The following is a 12,193-nucleotide window of genomic DNA, read 5'->3' as shown; positions in this document are numbered from 1 at the left end:
ATAACCCGACCCACAAGTATCAATCTAAGCATAACTCAACTAGGTTAAGACGAACACTCTCGACCCGAGAACGAGATTCAAAGAGCTCCCAAACCTAACCCTAGGGTTAGGATTCTCTCTCTCTTTCTCTCTCTAAAAGCACACAAAGTAGAGCTTTCTCTCAATGCCTCCCATAGATGTAGCTTGAAATAAACCCTAATGTCAAATCACTTTCCCCACTAATACAAAAAACAGTGACATATTGGGCAAATGCAAATCCCTTGGTGCATGCATGCCCTTTTTCAATCACTTGATATGAATTTTTCATTTTCCATACAAAGCATCTTCATCATTTCCTTTCACTATTTCCCATTAATTAGTACATATTTCTTTATTTTAAATTCCTTTTCAAATATATATATATATATATATATATATATATATATATATATATATATATATATATATAAAATATTTAATGCCACATATTTCACTAAAGTCCCATACGATCGTGCGAACACCGAGATGAAAAAGAAAATGTATATGAACTTAGACCTAAAATGGATAATATCGAACTAATAATATTCCTAACACGCTTTTTTATTAAAATAATAATTTATTGTGAGGCCTGTCTTTCTTTGTCCTAAAAGCAAAATTCAAGTGGCCCGGTTTCAAAATTTTTGATTGAAAATATATATCGTATTATTATAGAGACATGAAAGGAAGATAACTCCATATTTTCCGTTCATTGTATAAATGCAATAATCGGGATTTTCGTTCTGAGTCGTTGATTAATCGAAGGGTTTTTTGAAAAATAAAAAAATTAGGGTTAAAAAACATTTAAAATATGAAAGGCAAACATGAATACACGAGATTCCCTTTATTAGCAATCAATATGCTTGGTGTGAAACAAACATGGCATGCACAAAAGTTTTCAACAAAACCATTACTACATCCTCCTTCCTATTTGGTATAACATCTATGAAAAAATATTACGTGGAATTATTAAATTTACCCGTTACGTAACGAGTTTAAATTCTTTATTTATATATTTTCTGGAAAAAATTCTAAGAGGTCACCCAATATAGAACTGCTCAAATAAAGACAATTAAATATAAGTAAATACAATATAGAACTGCTCAAAGACTCTCAGAAGCATTTAAAGACAAGTAAGCAACGGAATTATGTTGGTTAATCCAAATTCTGAATCATGGGTATCGACATTACATTTCTAATCGACAATTATTTAAATTTAAATTTATATTTATATTTAATATCTCGAACCTCCGAACTTTAATATTATTTATTTTTTCGATATAACTTTTATAGTCTCATAATTCAAAGCATTCCCTTTTGCTTAGTAAAACTGCTCAACCAAGTGATTAGAAAGCCTAAAATGGCTTTAATGTGTCTTTCAATACTGTTTTTTTATTTTGGATTTTTCTTCCTTTTTTCTAATAAAGTTTAATTTCAAACTGATTAACAATAAAGGACTAAGAAAAAAAAATGCTCAAAGCCAATGAATCAGAATATTTCTATTTTTTAAAAATATTTTATTTAATATTTTCTATTAAATTAAGATAATTAATTAAAAATAATAAATAATAGTTCTACTGTTTGATTGCTCTCTGTGTAGACTTGAATGGAAGCAATAAAGTCTCCCTTTCATAAATAAATAAATATATATATATATACATATATTGTATGTATGTATTTATACTTGGAAAAGAAATATATTGGAGCTGTGCATGCATGCAATATTTATATATATAGGAATAATAATTACAAATTGCACCCTATGGTTTGCCCAATTTACAAATCATGCCCTTGAATTCTTTTCACAGCATATAGTCTCATAAATCTCAAACAAGCCATACCCTTTTATGATTTGCAAATGTACAACTAAAAGAGGGTGTTTGAAGCAATTATTGAAAGATGAAGGGCATGGTTCATAAAATAGGTAAAATTACAGGAAACTGATCGATAGAAACCAATTTAGATCGACAATCTCAGCTCTAAATCAAGCTCGTGAGTCTCACTTGATTCAGAATTCTGACTGCTTGAACCAATTGAATCACTCCCGTATTTTGTATTCATGTTCTTGTGCATTGAATCCTGCATTTTTCACACATACGAACATAATTGAGTATAATTGCAATAAATGACTCTCGATATGGTAATTTGTGTCAACCAAACGATCATCGAGCAATCAGTAATTAGGTCAATCTAACTTTCGAGACATTTAGTATTCAAATCTCTACATTTTCATTACCATTGAACTCGTTTAACAATTTCTACGAATTAATTATCTATCATCGGTAAAAAAGTTATAGGTACGAATCTCGGTAACTAACCAGTACTCGAGGATTGGAAAGGTGTCCAGTCATATTTGGTTCCCCAAAATGTTGGGTCTCCAGGGTTGTATTACTCATGTTCCATCTAAAACATCACAAACAATAAATTAAATAATAATAATTATTATTATTATTAAAATTTCATAGAAAATAAAATAAAATGTCTAAATTTTACTCCATAAATTTACAACATAAAAAGAAAATAATAATTATAATAAATAAATAAATAAATTACCTTATAGAAGTTGTTGTTGGCTGAGACTCCCCATACCTAAAGCTTCCTCTTTCATATTCTCCCATTCCCTGGGATCCATTATCAAAGGAAAATTCTTTAAAAAATAACTAAAAAAAAAAAAAAAAAAAAAAAAAAAAAAAAAAACAGAAAATTAAATTTTTATAATTAATTTGATTTTTATTTCAAAATCAATAATCATATGAAATTAAACGTGTGTCGTTCATTTCATTTAAAGTCATAAGTCATATTGAATCGGTCGATATAAACATAATTTTAAAATTTTTTGAGGTCAGAAGTTCGAATCTCTAATCTAAACATAGAGAACCAAGAAATTATCTGATCACTCGTTCAAGTCTAGAGAGAAACAAGAAACAGAAAAAAATACCTGAATTAAATTAATTTTTTTTAAATCTCTTCAAATTTCCTCTCCAAAATTATAGGAATTGAAATTTACGGCGGAGAGATATGTAAAAGAGAGAAAAAAAAGTCAAAGAAAGAGAGAGAGAGAGAGATTTACGGCGGAGAGATTTGGATAGAAGTGGCCATAACCAGCACAACCCATTTCGCCATGCAATCTGATCTTCTCCAACTGAGCTACTCCCAACCCTCTTTGCGGTTGCTTCGGTTTCTCTCCGCCGCCTCCTTTCCTCCCTCTCCTCCCCGCCGCCGCAGCCGCCGGCGACCCACTCCTCCTCTTATCAATGTTCCCCATATTCATCTCCCCAAAATAACCACTCCCCATATTAAAAACGAAGAGAGAGAAAGAAATCAAGAACTAGAGAGAGAAAGTGGGAGGGTTGAGATCTCTAAAGCCCTCTTTTTAAGCTCTTTTTCACAGTCCCAACAATTATTGCATCGCTGGATCAGACTGTCTCTCGGATTTTTATGTTATTTATACTTAGATTTTTATGCTTTTTTTCCCCTCTTGCTTTGAGAACTTCCATAAATATTTTTTTTCTTTTTAATAAAAACTATATAATATTAACAATCATTGTCGCGGTTATAATTTTTTTAATTTTTTCAGAGTTTTTTAGAAATGAAATAAGAGGCAGAGAGGGGATCTTTTATTTATAATAACTAATTAATTAGCTCAAATGTCGAGACCACCATATCCTTGTATTTGATTATGGATTAGGTCAATCAAATCAGATTTTAGAATTAATCATGCACGTAGGATCGAACCCGTAAAAGAGGGGTCCACCAATTCAAGACATGCCAGCTGTCAAATTTTATTAAGTAATTTATAAATCTTTATTTTGGCTTTAAACTTGAAAATAAAAAAGATTATTTTTTAAAATAGTTCGATTATTTAATTTCAAATCAGAGTAATTAATTTTTTTTTAATAATACATATATAAAGAAAATATATTAAAAAAATTAAAAAAATTGGTTTTGGTTGACCAAATTAATGATAATTAATGGTAAATTTAAAATTTGGTAAGATATATAAATTAATGTATTGTTTTAGGGACCAAATCTGATTAAGGTCTTTGAAGCATGATCTGTGAGGGTAATATTATATTAATTAATTAGAGTTGTGAAATGGTTTTGAGAGGGTAAAACCGACTTTTTACATCAATCAACACGTGAACTCCTTTGCTTTGCTTCCCAAATCCTCGTTAATCCCTTTTTTAAGTCTTAATTAACTACGTCATTTGGAAAGCTTTCGTAGATAATCCACTAAATTAAATGTAAAAAAATTACTCCAACTTGATTAAGATATTATCTTTTATCAGAAGAATCTAATTAATGAATTTTGTTAGAATTAAACCTTTAAATATTACAAAATATATATATATATATATATATATATATTACATAATTAGACAGTAGAATTGTTACAATTTGATCATTTTTTTATTCGATAAATTTGAAAATTATAATATTCAATAATAAAGTCTAAGATTCAAAACGTCTCTTTAATTATTAAGAAATTATATCGGTAAAAATGAATGACGTGTAAAATATAATAATTAATTCTATATATTAGTAATAAATAATTGCACTAAATATGATTATAAAAATTAATTAAAATTTCTCATTCACACCTACTTTTCTACAAAACATACCGATATATTTGACCTATTGGGTTAGAAAATCAAAGCATATAATAATTACTTCAATTAAAAAATAATAATTTCAAATATGATTAAAATATATTATAATTTTGAATAATTATTAAATTTTAAATCTTATTCAAAGTAGTTTTAATTTAATTCATATAATTTTAAAAGTATTTCTCGGGTGAATTCCTCTACAAAAGATGTAACTACTAAGCCCACTGCTAACAGATATTGTCGTTTTTGTGCTTTCTGTTTCATACTTCCCCTCAAGGTTTAAAAAATAATATTAATCTCACAATCCACTCCCATTTGGGGTCAGTGTCATTGCTAGCACATACCGCCTAATGTCCACCCCCATAAGGGCTCAGCCTCCTCGCTGATCCATTGCTTGATGTCTGGCTCTAATCAATTTGTAACGGCCCAAGCCCACCGCTAGCAGATATTGTCCTTTTTGTGTTTTCTCTCTCAGACCCCCTCAAGGTTTAAAAAATAATAATAATTTCACAATCCACTCTCATTCAAGGCCTGAGTCATTGGTGGCACACACTGCCTAGTGTCCACCTCCATAGGGGCTCAGCCTCCTTGCAGGCACAATGCCTGATGTCTAGCTCTAATCAATTTGTAACGGCCCAAGCCCACCGCTAGCAGATATTATCCTTTTTTGTGTTTTCTGTTTCAAACTTCCCCTCAAGATTTAAATAATAATAATAATTTCACAATCCACCTCGGGGCTCAGCCTCCTTGCTGCTACATTGCCTGATGTCAAGCTTTAATCAATTTGTAATGGCCCAAACCCACCGTTAGCAGATATTGTTATCTTTGGGCTTTTCCTTTCGAACTTCCTCTCAAAGTTTTTAAAATACATCAGCTCGAGAGAAAAATGTTTCGTTATCCTTTCCAATCGATGTAGGATCTAACAAAAGAGATGACATCTTCTTAAACCAACGAATTATTAAGAGTGTTACCCTAAATCGAACCGATCGAGACCATAGATACACGAAAAGTCTATGATGTGCATGCATGTATGGGTTAAGGGGGAAAGACAAAGAGAAGTGGAGAGGTACAAAGAATATATGAAATATCCACCGTAGATTTGTAAGCACGTGCAAACACAACCAACACACGTTTTATGTAATTAATAAAATAAAGTAATTTACAAAACAGTCCCTAATCCATAAAGATCATACCCTAATATTATCCCATATAATATAAAGATTCTCTTCCAATATAAAGTATAGGTGTAGGTTACTTGAACCACAGCCTTTTTTATGTAATTAATGTATAATATTGGGAGACATTAGAGTTTTAATTTTATTAAATTCCAAAAAACTTTAATTATATTTAAAATGGGATTAAATAAAGAGAGGGTCGCTCAAGATTCTTATAGAAGATTGAGTATATTAATTAATATATTTAAATTATTTATTAAGAAACTAAAAATTATAATTTTAATAACAAAATTCCTTCTTATCTCTGTTGATATGTTGAAATTTTTCGTGACAAAACGTGTAATTATATTTAATTTATAATATTATAATGTATTGATTAAATTTGTTTGAAATTTTATTCTTTTTTTAATATTTAAAATATGGAAAATTGATTTTAAAAATATAGAAAATGAAAAATAAAATAAGCACAATCATTTATGGATTAAAATAAGATTTAAATTAATAAATACTAATTCTTTTTCATTGTGTTTGTCGGTTTGGTGAATCGTACGGCTATAATGAACTCACCATTTTAATACCTACCAACATGGATATAATCGTGCGGCTATATATATATAATATTATAAGTTACAAAAATTATATATATAATGGGAATCAAGTGCTAAAAAATAAATAATTAAATAAATATTTTGATACAGTGAGATTGGTTGGGCTTGGGCTTGGGCCTAAGTCAGGTTGGCCCAATTATTTAGCAGGGCTTTGCATCTGAGATTGGTTGGGCTTATTATTATATTTATTTATTTAATTACTTCTATTTGATAAAATTATTAGTATGAGAGATATTTAATGTCCCATTTTCTAAAAGAACTTATACATTTTTACATTTTAAAAACATTTTTATCAATATTTAAATTATTAAAAAAAAATTATTTTTTTTTTTTTAAATATATGAAATATATATGACAAGTTCATTAAGTGGACCGGGCCAACCAGTCTAAATATGACTCAAATGGGTCGACCCACGTGTCAAATTGTCAACCTAGTCTTCTATTTTTACATATTCTAACTTAATCTAGAGATTATAGAGATTATAATTATACCGTGGAGAGCTATATCTATACCAACAAGGTGCATTTTTTTTGTGCCTCAGAGTAATTCTATTGTGATGTGCCCACATTAGTTGGGGAGGCGAACAAACCATCATTTATAAAGGTGTGGAAACCTTACCTTAGCAGACGCGTTTTAAAACCTTGAGGGAAAGCTTGAAAGGAAAAGTAAAAAAAGGACAACCTTACCCTAACAGTGGGCATGGGTCGTTACAGTTGGTATCAGAGCCAGACACCGGACGATGTGTCAGCCTTCTCGCTGTTCCCTTGAGGGGGGTAGACACGAGGCGGTGTGTTAGTAAGGGTGCTGTGCCCCAAATGGGGGTGGATTTGGGGGCGGTCCCACATCTGCTAGTGAGGACGCTAGGCCCTGAAGGGGGTGGATTGTGATGTCCCACATTGGTTGGGTAGGAGAACAAACCACCATTTATAAGGGTGTGGAAACCCGAACGCTAGGCCCTGAAGGGGGTGGATTGTGATGTCCCACATTGGTTGGGGAGGAGAACAAACCACCATTTATAAGGGTGTGGAAACCCGAAAGGAAAAACTCAAAGAGGACAATATCTGCTAGCGGTGGGCCTAAGTCGTTACATCTATGTTGAGTGATCTCTTATAAATTTATACGTGACCATGTCGCAGAGGAATGCCGGGTCATTAGGTACTGACTTCCTAATTTTAAATTTTGTGCATGAGTCGTTATACAAGTAAATGAATAAAAGACGATAAAATCAAACTCGAGTAAATATTTTTTTATGTTATACTTTAATGTGTGTATATATATATATATATGTGTTAAAGGGAATTTGAATAAATTGTAACCGTTAAAGCAGCTAGAGAACTTTGTGATCAAAGTATTTATAACTTTTTCTGAAGAGCCATTTAAGTTTGAATTCTCGCTCATATTGTTAACAGAAACATTTAAAAAATTAAATAAATAAATTTAAAATATTCATAATTTGTTTAAATAAAATTTAAATTAGACAAAATTTTACAAAACCCGAAGCGAATGGCTTTGTGTTGTTGGAGGGCCATTAATGGCGGCAGCGACAAGAACCAGAGGGACCCATCTCAGCCATTTCAGGTACCAATCCAGAGCTAAAGAAACGTTTTGTGCATTTCGAAACCTTTGTCTCTGAGTATTTGAAAGATTTCGAGAGGGATAGAAGAAGAAAAGTGCAGTAAATTTAAAAGCCCCTTTTCGCGATAATCCAAAACCCTTTCTCCATTTCCGCCATTGTTACACCTCAAATCCTTCGCTGATTTTTAGTTCTTCTAATTTCTGATTCTCATTTCCATTCTGTACTTTTTAAGCGGATTTTGCAGAGGCTTTTGAAGAATGAGCGGCGCTTCGAAGTTCATTAAATGCGTTACTGTTGGAGATGGAGCTGTTGGGAAGACCTGTATGCTTATTTGTTACACTAGCAATAAGTTCCCTACTGTGAGGCCTCTATTTAATGGCTAATCTGTTTGGTTGATGTTAATACCCTTTTCATGGAGGATTTTTGTGCTTTTCTTTGAATTTGGGCTAATCTCTCTTATCATGCATGGATGATTTTCTTCCAATTTATTCAAACTCCAAGCATGAACACTTGACAATGATGCTCTCTATCTCTAAACATTGATGATTATCATGCATTTCTTTGAATATGGGCTGCAAGTTCTGGTTTGAGCTCTGAATATTGGTGATTTTCTCCATTAAACACTAAGCTTAAGCAGTTTCAAACGGTCTTTCTCTTCATATTTGATGCTTTTTTGCCATTTTTATTGAATAGAGTCTGTGATATCCCACATTGATTGAGGAGGAGAGGAGAACGAAGCCTCTTTTATAAGGGTGTGAAAATCTCTCCACAGTAGACGTGTTTAAAAACTTTGAGGGGAAATCTGAAAGGGAAAGCCCAAAAGGACAATATCTGCTAGTGGTGGGGAGAGGAGAACGAAGCATCCTTTATAAGGGTGTGGAAACCTCTCCCTAGTAGACGCGTTTAAAAACTTCGAGGAGAAGTTTGAAAGGGAAAGCCCAAAAGGACAATATCTGCTAGCGGTGGGGAGAGGAGAACGAAGCATCCTTTATAAGGGTGTGGAAACCTCTCCCTAGTAGACGCGTTTAAAAACTTCGAGGAGAAGTTTGAAAGGGAAAGCCCAAAAGGACAATATCTGCTAGCGGTGGGGAGAGGAGAACGAAGTATCCTTTATAAGGGTGTGGAAACCTATTCCTAGTAGACGTGTTTAAAAACCTTAAGGGGAAGCCCGACAAGGAAAGCCCAAAAGGACAATATCTGCTAGCGGTGGGGAGAGGAGAACGGAGCATCCTTTATAAGGGCGTGGAACCTCTCTCTAGTAGACGCGTTTAAAAACTTGAAGGGGAAGCCTGATAGGAAAGCCCAAAAGGACAATATCTGCTAGCGGTGGGGAGAGGAGAGCGGAGTATCCTTTATAAGGGTGTGGAAACCTCTCCTTAGTAGACGCATTTAAAAACCTTGAAGAGAACCCTGAAGGGAAAAGCCCAAAGGGATAATATTTGCTAGTGGTGGGCTTGGACCGTTATTATCTCTCTCAATATTGGTGGTTTGTTTGGCAGGACTATGTTCCCACAGTGTTTGACAATTTCAGTGCCAATGTTTCTGTGGAGGGGAATATTGTCAATTTGGGATTATGGGACACTGCAGGTAAATATAGTGTCCTTTGTTTATATGCATTTCACTGAGTGATCTTTATTGATTGTTGTTTGTTTTGAAGGTCAGGAAGATTATAGCCGGCTAAGACCTTTGAGTTACAGAGGTGCAGATGTGTTTGTACTAGCTTTCTCATTAATTAGTAGAGCCAGCTATGAAAACATCCTCAAGAAGGTACTGATTTGGTATTAATTAGGGTCCATATAAGTTGTAGAGGGGAACAAAACATTCTTTATAAGGGTGTGAAAATCTCTCCTTAGCAGACGCGTTTTAAAACTTTGATGGGAAGCTCGGAAGGGAAGCTCAAAGAGCACAATATTTGCTAGCGGTGGGATTGGAATGTTACAAAAGGCATCAGAGCTAGGCACCGAGTGGTGTGCCAGCGAGGATGCTAAGCCCTGAAAAGGGTGGATCCACATCGATAAGAGAGGGGAATGAGTGTTAGCGAGAATGCTCGGTCCCGAAGGGGGGGTGGATTGTGAGATCCCACATCGGTTGGAGAGGGGAACGAAACATTCTTTATAAGGGTGTGGAAGTCTCTCCCCTAACAGACGTGTTTTAAAACCTTGAGGGGAAATCTGGAAGGGAAAGCCCAAAGAGGACAATATTTACTAGCGGTGGGATTGAGCAGTTACAAATGGTATCTGAGATAGGTGCCCAGCAGTTTACTAGCAAGGATGCTGAGCCCCGAAGGGGGTGGATTGTGAGATCCCACATCGATTGTAGAGGGTAACGAAACATTCTTTGTAAAGGTGTGGAAACCTCTCCCTAGTAGATGCGTTTTAAAACCTTGAGGGGGAAGCCCGGAAGGGAAAAACCAAAAAGGACAATATCTGCTAACGGGTGGGCTTGGGCAGTTACAAATAGTATCAAAGCTAGACCCCAAGCGGTATGCCAACGAGGATGCTGAGCCTCGAAAGGGGTGGATTATGTGATCTCACATCGATTGGAGAGAGAACGAATGCTAGCGAGGACGTTGGGCCTTGAAAGGGAGTAGATTGTGAGATCCCACATCGATTGGAGAGGGGAACAAAACATTCTTTATAAGGGTGTGGAAACGTCTTGTTAGCAGCACGTTTTAAAACCTTAAGGGGAAGTCCGAAAGAGAAAGCCCAAAGAAGATAATATCTGACTACAAGTGCTTGAATAGTAGAGAAAAACTATGGAACATATTCATTGCAACTACATTGCTTTATTTTGATTTCTCAGTGGATGCCCGAACTGCGAAGATTTGCGCCCAACGTTCCAATCATTCTAGTTGGAACGAAGCTCGGTACGTCGACAAAAGTTATTCATCCATCATTCGATGTTACATTTTGTTCATACTAATGACCATTCGTGTAAATCCATGAACAATATCAATGAAATTTGTCTCTGTTCATTTTAGATCTCCGTGAGGACCGACGATATTCAAACGAACAAACGGGATACAACGTGATTACATCTTCCGAGGTTCACTTCCCGAATCCTTGCATATTTCTTCGAATGTGAACTGTGATCTAATGTCTCTTGAAAGATAAGCTGAACTTTGTTGAACAATCAGGGTGAGGAGCTGAGGAAACAAATTGGTGCTTCGGCTTACATTGAGTGCAGCTCCAAGACACAACAGGTAGACACAAGACAACATAGGAAGATGTTCCAATTTTTGTGGCGATGAACAATATCTAACTTGAATTTGTGGTTGATTCTTTAGAATGTCAAAGCTGTATTTGATACTGCCATTAAGGTTGTTCTGCAGCCTCCGAGGAGAAGCGAGATCACGAAGAAGAAAAGGTGTCGAGGACCGAGCTGCTCGTTCACGTAAGTCGCACCCCCGCCCGAGATCTGTTAACCTGTTTGTGACTCTCATTATAAAATCTTGTTATTGACATGCATACAACTATGGCAGGAGCATCATTTGTGGAGGGTGTGCTGCCTAGTACACGCCGTGCAGCTGCCGAGTACACGCCGTGCTGCTGCCGAGTACACGCCGTGCTGCTGCAAGCTCTGAGTAATCCTATTTTGTGGAGGCTAATTCATGACTAGCTTTCTGAGTATTTGTTGATCCGTTTTGTGGCTGTATTAGCTTAGGTTGTAGTGGAAGACAACTTGAAAATTAGGGAATTGTTCATTCTCTCAAGAACTTAAGGTATATATGTCTCGGTCATTCTATAATATTGCGTCGATTTGATATGAAACATCCACTCGAGGCTAGAAAACACGTACTTTATCTTTAGTTATTAAGATTGATGAATCTTGCACGATAGCTAAATGATATGAATTCGAGATATAGTGACTCGGTCATCGTTCCTTTTGTGGTCAAGTTAGAACATTGCAATTCTTTTAAAACTTAACATTTCAATGTTATAGTCGTCGTATTTTTGAATTGTCTATCGGTATGTGAATATTCAAAAATATTCCTTGTCTCATGTTTTTTTCAAAATGGTAGAGCGTTATATCGACTTCAACTCGATGTTCGTTTAACACTTATCTCAACCCATCTTTGAATTCCCAATAAGGTTTTAAATAATTTTTTATTGAAGTTTTAGTGATTAAAATAAATATTTAAAAGTTTAAATAAGTAAAAAAAAAAAAAAGAAAAAAAAAACTATATATATATATATATATATATTAAA

General features: G+C 34.3%; 2 protein-coding genes across 9 annotated transcripts; one reads left to right on the top strand and one right to left on the bottom strand.

Moving 5' to 3' along the window:
• Positions 1–1,715: 1,715 nt before the first annotated feature.
• Positions 1,716–3,402, bottom strand: LOC111798472 (protein SPEAR3-like). Its single transcript, XM_023681641.2, has 4 exons — positions 3,086–3,402; positions 2,569–2,636; positions 2,334–2,418; positions 1,716–2,094 (listed from the first exon to the last, which is right to left on the bottom strand). The coding sequence occupies exons 1-4, from the start codon at positions 3,308–3,310 to the stop codon at positions 1,975–1,977; spliced, it is 498 nt and encodes a 165-aa protein (XP_023537409.2). The 5' UTR covers positions 3,311–3,402; the 3' UTR covers positions 1,716–1,974.
• A 4,485-nt stretch (positions 3,403–7,887) lies between these two features.
• Positions 7,888–11,853, top strand: LOC111798471 (rac-like GTP-binding protein ARAC7). Of its 8 annotated transcripts, none has more exons than XM_087125376.1 (9): positions 7,888–7,987; positions 8,218–8,306; positions 9,485–9,572; positions 9,648–9,752; positions 10,788–10,851; positions 10,966–11,030; positions 11,122–11,187; positions 11,272–11,378; positions 11,467–11,853. In XM_087125376.1, exons 2-9 carry the CDS (start codon positions 8,269–8,271, stop codon positions 11,495–11,497), a joined length of 564 nt encoding a protein of 187 aa, XP_086981502.1. In that variant the 5' UTR covers positions 7,888–7,987; positions 8,218–8,268; the 3' UTR covers positions 11,498–11,853. The 8 variants fall into 8 exon arrangements, with proteins under 8 accessions (XP_086981502.1, XP_023537407.2, XP_086981500.1 ...); XM_023681639.2 differs by having other exon boundaries at positions 9,643–9,752; XM_087125374.1 differs by having other exon boundaries at positions 8,218–8,344.
• Positions 11,854–12,193: the final 340 nt, after the last annotated feature.

This window comes from Cucurbita pepo, chromosome 7 (genome assembly GCF_057944985.1).
Source record: "Cucurbita pepo subsp. pepo isolate OVF chromosome 7, ASM5794498v1, whole genome shotgun sequence".
Lineage (NCBI taxonomy): Eukaryota > Viridiplantae > Streptophyta > Magnoliopsida > Cucurbitales > Cucurbitaceae > Cucurbita > Cucurbita pepo.
Note: the sequence above shows the minus strand (reverse complement) of the source record. Positions and strands in the feature narration are given on the sequence as shown.